The 7184-nt window shown below is 43.1% G+C and overlaps 1 protein-coding gene across 2 annotated transcripts in view; it reads right to left on the reverse strand.

The window, feature by feature from the left end:
• SNX4 (sorting nexin 4) overlaps positions 1–5991 on the reverse strand; it is a 32807-nt gene extending 26816 nt beyond the window's left edge. For both annotated transcript variants that reach the window (XM_030952296.1, XM_030952297.1), the window contains exons 1-2: positions 5794–5991; positions 4696–4811 (exon numbers count right to left, since the gene is read on the reverse strand). In XM_030952296.1, the coding sequence (XP_030808156.1) occupies positions 4696–4811; positions 5794–5973 (296 nt within the window). In that variant the 5' untranslated portion in view covers positions 5974–5991. The remainder of the gene's footprint in view (positions 1–4695; positions 4812–5793) is intronic.
• Positions 5992–7184: the final 1193 nt, after the last annotated feature.

Genomic DNA, 7184 nt, shown 5'->3' on the forward strand with positions numbered 1-7184 from the left:
TTACACCCAGCTTAGAGTAATCCCCCAGGCTGTGCTCTCTAGAGCACACAGTGCTGCAGAGTTGGGTAAAGGAGGGGAGTAGCAAAGTTCTTTGCAAAGCTGTGGTGGGCAAGCACTGCACAGCCCTCAGTTAGGAGTCTGTGTCAGCACCATGGCCTTTTAAATGAGGCAGTAAGAGCTTGAAACTGCATGGATGGATTTAGGACAGGCAACCAAGATGAGAGAATCTTTTTTTAATCACACCAAAAATGTCTTTGCCTGGTTACATATGAGGTCATAAAATATCACCAATTACAAGAGCATTTCCTCCCCAAGAACACCATTTCAGAAAGGAAGTAGAAATCCACAAAGGTACTCATTAGACTTAATACCTTCACTACCATCTAATTTTTTAGACCATGTTATGAACTTCCCCATTAAATGCAAGTATTTCAGACCAGTTTCAATTAAGATTATAATCACTTGTTGACATTCAGTCAAAATTCTCAATTTGTTTTGGTTCTAAAAACACAATATAATACTTGTACAGTCTTCAGGCAGGAAAACCATATGTTTTCCCTTTAAGGATACTTTTAACAATGCAAGTTATTCATCGAATGAACCAACCTGCCCGAAAAAATTAAAAAGACAAAATTGAAACCTTCAGCTTTTACATTTATAACTGATGTTATCATAATCAATTCAAAGATTACATTACTCCATGTCTCATTTATTTGCCTTAATTCAAAGTGTCAATGTGAAAACTTTAGTCCATCTAATTAACCTCTTCTCACTTCCCATTTAAAACTAATTATCTTAAATGAGCCATTAAATAATTCTGAACGCAATAAAGACGAATGGCTGTGAAGTATTAAATCAGACAAGAAGGAAATACACAGGTTTATTTCCTTGTAAAAGCAATCATCTCTTCAATGGCAGAAGCAGTAACTCTGCTTTCAACCTTTGACCTTCCAGAGTAAGAGAAGCGACACTTCCACTCCCTGTAGTGGGCAAGGTTCACTCCCTGTGCAGAGGAACGGGCAACTTTTTCCAACAACTATTTAGGAATAGACTCTGTATTTAGGCCTCTCAGACAGCTGATGTTTAATAATTGCTCTTCTACCTGTTAAGCTGTATGACAAGGAAGCATTTCTCTTGCCAGAAGGTTTTCCACAGCCAGGTGATTCTTTGGTTTTTTTATACTGTCATACAGTTTACTGTATTTAACTAAAACATATATTTGTCAGGAAGATGAGTGATTCATAGTATCTATCAAGGAAAAATCATCAGAAAACTAAGTTCTCAAATCCTCTGTCTTCTTTCAGCTCCCAACTCTGCCCTGTTTAAAGCTCATGTTGAATTTAGACGTTTTCCCTCACACCTCCTTTGGAGTACTTTGGCAAGTCTTCCTGACTCCCATTGGCCAAAATCTGCCCTTTACTGTTCTATCAGAAGACAACATTTGCCTTTGTGAGTATTCATCCTCTGCCTCTTCTCAGGAAACCCATGCCTGGGCTTTTCACCTAGCCCAGTGTGAAAAAAGAAACTTTGATAAGGGTACTAAACAAAATATAACAAAGGAAAAACTCCTGAAATCCCACAATACAGCACTACTATCACTGAACTGTGGCCTGGCCAGCTACTGATTTCCAAGTTCATTTCTCTCACAGAAACTTTCTTTAGAAGTTCTCACACTTTGGATGGGCAATCCAAGGTCTTAACAGAGAAGCAGGTAAGACTCCTATTACAATTTAACTAGTGAAAAACTTTCCAAAGACTGTAACCAGACATAAGGATAGTAACTTCCCAGCCATACTATGGGAGTAAAAAGGAAATAAAAATGAGCCCCCTTGTCAAATTACTTCAAGAGAAAGTGAAGACTAGTAGGACTGGAAAACAGGGAATCTGCTATTAAGTGGTTGGAGAGCAGGCTGCACAAACTTTTGCTACTTTTTCCTAAAGCCACATTTAAAACAGAACAAAAAAAAACCAACACATGCTAGTCATCATATTGTTTGATTGGGAAGGTCAGGATAGAAATCTTTTAGTCAGCAGGAATGAAAGGAAAGTGAACTAAATGGAAGTGTCCTACTACTACAGAAGAAATAGTTTACATTAAAGGAGACCAGGAAAAAGAGGCATTCTCTGTATGTCCTATAATTACAAGTGCAATACCACAGAGCACTTTAGAAGTGCTCTGCATTCTGATTAACTTCCAGCTCTATCATGGAAACAACAGGTACAAAGCCAGGAGTCAGACTCAGGGGTTTATTCTACATGAGTTCTTGTAGTTTCATGCAGACTCTGATGTAAGACACATCTGCCTAAAATTCTAACAAGCAAGTCTGGATTTAAGTAAGATCCTGGATATTTGCTACTTCCCTTACAGAAAGCAAGTGATATGCTGAGCACATCTCAAGAAGGAATATTTAGCTACACATCTTAAGAATATGTACTTGCCTTAATGCCATTTCCCACAAATAGGTAGAAGTGACCTCTGTTCTCACAGGGAGACTATAAAAATTGATTCATTTTTAAATAACTGCATAGTTTAACAGAAGCTGTGAAACAAACTGACATTATGACTAATTGAATGGAAATAGCTCATCATAAAAAAATCGAATTAGGTAATGCAGAAAGGTCTAAAGCAAGAAGATGTTTTCAGGAAACACAACCCTTGGAATTTGCTGACATTCTGCAATCTACAGCAATAGAGTTTGTTTTGTCTCAAAGAAATATACCTACATCAAAGTATCATAGCACATTAAAAAAATCAACAAAAGTCACATAAAATGTGAGCATAGTAATAAACAGTTTCATTTAAAAAGAAAAACTAAGTAACACCATAACTTGCATTTTGAAAACATTTTCACCAGCACCAGTGAAACTTATGTGTTAAAAGTTTAAGCACTCAGCTCCTGTTCTATAACAAATTGTTGTAATTGTATCCATCTTGTGTCTCTAATTCACCCAGATAGAATTCCTCAATTCAAACTGAAATTAAATCCTAGATAGCAGTAACGACGGAAGCCCACTTCACATAAACCTAATGCAACTATTATTAAGTGGTCTTCCCTTTATATTACTATAAACAGTTTTATTCTTCAGCTACAAAATATCTTATTACCCAGACAAATTACTGTGAAGCCCACCTACAGCTACAGGCTCAGCAGGAAGCACATTTAATAGCCACCAATTATATTTATGCAAGAAGTTCTGCCTTCTCAGCAAAAGGAATAGAGAACCTATTTTATTAGAGATGTGACAAACACACATTTTCAATCGCTCTGTGACAAACATGTAATTGGTCTCGGGATTTGCTGACCACAGAGTAAAATAAATCCTAATGAAAGAACACAATCTGGCCAGCAAAGTACAGCTTTGCCACTATGAAAGAACAACTGGGAAAGACCAGTGGGAGCAACTCTAAAGTAATGCAAGGATGACTGGAAAAGAAGATGCAGTCAGCATGTTCTGGGGCTGCATAAATGTGCCCCCAGAGTACACTGCATATCACAGTTAGGACCCAATGATTCCATTTTTCTTCTCTTTTCCTTCAGAAATATCATTACAGTAAAAACAACACTATTTACATTAGAAGGTGTGATCAACTGTCAGAGAGCTACAATATTTGAAAAATGTATGTCTGTTTTAGACTTTGTTCTTTAAGTTTAGCAAAAATATAGCAAACTTACCCCAGCAGGCCTGCAATCAGTGTGACTGGTGTGCCCATCAGCTAAACAAGCTAAGAAGCCTTTTAGCCAGCAGATAGAAGGCTTATGTGACAGTTTTACAATTTGAACTCTTCAGAGCCTTTGCAAAACGCAACTGCTTTGTTTCAGAAGGTTTTCTTTGTACAGCAGATAACTCCAAAGGCAAGGCCCAAAGGTTAAAACTAGTAATATAAAGAAGAGCTAATCAAAACTCATAACAAAGTCTAATTTTGAAATTGTTGCTTCAGCTGAGTAACATGATCCCACTTAAAAGGAGTAATCTGTTACTGTTTGGGAAGTAAGGATAAATTAGAAGAGATTTTAAAGTTTGCTACTACTCAATACTTGAAATTTTGTGCTTGTGGCACTGAGAATGTTTATCATACCAGCAGCATTCATCTTGTTAACACAAGTAGATTAAGAGCTGTAAGTTCCCCAGTGAAAGTTCAAGCTACTATGAAGAAAGGAAATAGTTAGCTAACTCTAAGCCTTAAACCATCTACAAGGAGTATGTGGTAATCAGATCAAGCAAAACACTTCAAATATAAGCTGAGCAATAAATTTTGACCACATGACATAAGTCATGAGACTTCTCTCTTTCTTGTCATCTCAAGCAAGCCCAACAGTTACTTTAGACCTCTCTCCCATACAATCTCACAAATACGTGTATAAATTTGTCCAACTTACGTCCAAGAAATAACCAAGCAGTTGTTGGCACCATTTTGATGCAACAACTTTCAAACATACATTTTTCCACCTAGCTCCAAATGAAGAATTACAGTACACAGTTATACAAAACCAGCACGAGTACTGAACTGGAGATCAGCTGCCAAATTTTCACAGGAAAAGATCCTCCAGAGTGGGTTGATAACTACGTAACAAAGCACAAAACAGCTAAATCCTCTCATCAACTGTACCTGATTATTTTTAGGGGTGGAAGGAGGGAAAATCTGTTTAGAATGGCACATCCATGTACTCTTGAGACTGAGCTCTCATCACCCACCTAGTCTCAATGAGGTAAGCAGTGTATGTTTCTTGTATGTTCATGGCATTCCTCCCAGTCCGTTTTTCAGCTTCTGAAACCGTGATTTCCATTTTCTTTGCCAAACAGTCTTCCATCTTTTTAGAAGAGGAAAATAAAGATTCATGTAACATTAACCACACAAGGCAAAGGCTACTAACCTTGCCTCCCCTTCTCCCACACCACATTTGTTCAAATAAGACAACCCTCTGTGGAATAAAGGCTTTGACAGGGTTTTGCTTTATACCTATGTTCTGTATCACACTTGCAAGTGAAAACTGGAAACCTCCTTTAGGGGGAAAACAGAAAAGTCAACAAACTGACAGCTTCAGGTACCAAAAACCACCCCGAGCCAGAAGAATACAGAAACGAGAAATATTTTTCTCAGGGTGGTAACAAAGTAACCTTTTTTAAAAAAACAAACACGCTAACCCCAGTATTTTCTATCCAAACACTTCCCAGCTACCAGTGAATTCCTCTTCAGGACACCCGGGACACATGTAGCCACCTCTCCCCTTTCACAGGAAACAGAATATATCCGGACCAAGATGTTGTTCTTTTAATCTCTCAGAGGAGGATCGTTATCTTTTACACACTGGCCGCCTGAAATCAGTAAGGACCACACGCCCACCATGGAAAGGCAGAGCTGAACTGAGCAGGGAGGAGAAGTCACTTGTGAAATTAAGGGGGGGAGGGGAAGACAAAAACATAACTGATAATAATAAACAATAATCTGACATTAGGGGCGAGGGCAGAGGGTGCACAAAGCTCTCTCACAGCGGCCAGGACGGGGCTGCAAAGAGAACCCCGCAGCTCAGAGGGTCATGCTGCACAGCTCTGCCCCGCGCTCCGCCGAGCAGGGTTCGGCCCCAGGCAGCGAAGGAAGGGCTGGACCCACCTGTAGCCCCTTCCCGCCACGGCGGGCAGCGCTGAGCGAGCGCCCGGACCCCCGAGCCCCGCCACCCTCCCCGCCCGGCCCGGGCAGCGCGCTCAGGAAAGCCCGGTGCTCGCCCGGCGGAGCAGGCCGAGAGCGCGGGGAGGGGGACGCTGCCCCTCCGCCACCGCCCTCCGCACCCTCACCGCGGCCAAGGGCTGCTCCGGGGCCGGCAGGGCGTCCTCGTCTTCTTCCTCCTCTTCCTCCTCCTCTTCCTCCTCCTCCGGGCGGCTGCCGCTCGGCTCGGGCTCGGTGCTCTCCATGGGGCTCGGGGGCTCGGCCGCGGCGCTCCGCGCAGGCGCTGAGCCGGGCTCCGGCCGAGCCATGGCCGCTCCCGGAGCCGGGCTGGGCCGGGGTGTGTCCGCGGGGCTGCGGGCGGGGGCGAGCCCGGCCGGCATGGCCCTCACCGCCCTTGCCGGCGCCCGTGCCCGTGGACAGGCTCGATCCGGGGCTGCTGAGGACGTCCTGCCCGCCCTGGTGCCCAGAAGGGGCTCCTTCGTGCCCCTGTGCACGGCCACCCCTCGCTGTGACCGTGCTCCGCTCGCCCACAGGCAGCCTTGAGCCTCCTGTCCCTGTCCGGGACAAAGCTTCCCCCGGCCCCTCAGCCGCACTCTTACGGCTGTAAATGTTTATTTCTAAAATTTGTTTGTGTTGTTGTTCCCCTCTTAGTTCTCAGGTCACCAAAGAGTTTCTTCGCACACCTTTCCTGCTTCTTTATTGGTTGGTTGGTTGGTTGGGGTTTTTTGACACCCTGTGTTGTTACAGCAAATAACACACCTTAAACGAAAATTAAATTCCATACTAATGGGAAATATTCCAGATACTTTCTCATCTTTCATCTATAGCAAGATTTGTCACTTTCCTTTGCTCAGTCTCTTTCAGCAGCCATTAAGTTTCCCACAGGATGTTTGTTAGCATTAGGCAGCTCCGGTTGTTTTCTAAAGCCCGCCAGCCTGTTATTTCCCCACTCACTCCTTTGGTAGGACTGAAGGACTCGGTCGTGCCGTGTTCCTTTTGCCTCACCCTCCTGGCAGCCAGCCTTTTCCATCAGCTCCCTCCCAACAGTGGCTGGACATGCAGAGATGCTTTCTCCTGCCCACCATCTCTGCTGGGCAACACCCAAGGATGTCCCATCTTGCCATGCTTCCTCAGGAGGGATTGGAGTAGGTAAAATCTGCCAAGTTCAGCGCTGGGGAAGCCTCTGAAATTGTTTAATGAAAGCCCCAGCTATCCCGTCTCTTCTCATTGAGCAAGAAAAATCCTCCCTGTGCATTTCTGCCATTCCCAATCTGTCTTTTTGATGAGACATTCAGGAAGTCCACCCTTCAGCCCCTATAGAACATTACACACCATGGATTTGTACATATATACATTTTCACTATTGGGTTTATTTCCTAATGATCCCATGGTGCCTGCACAGTCCCTGTGGGACTGGCAAACTAGATGAAGAGGTTGTTCCTATTTATTCCTTGTTCTCCAAATACCATTTTGGACACTCAGGAACGGTGTCATTGTTCCCTGGTTTACATATCACATC

This window comes from Camarhynchus parvulus, chromosome 7, assembly GCF_901933205.1.
Source record: "Camarhynchus parvulus chromosome 7, STF_HiC, whole genome shotgun sequence".
Taxonomy (NCBI): Eukaryota; Metazoa; Chordata; class Aves; order Passeriformes; family Thraupidae; genus Camarhynchus; species Camarhynchus parvulus.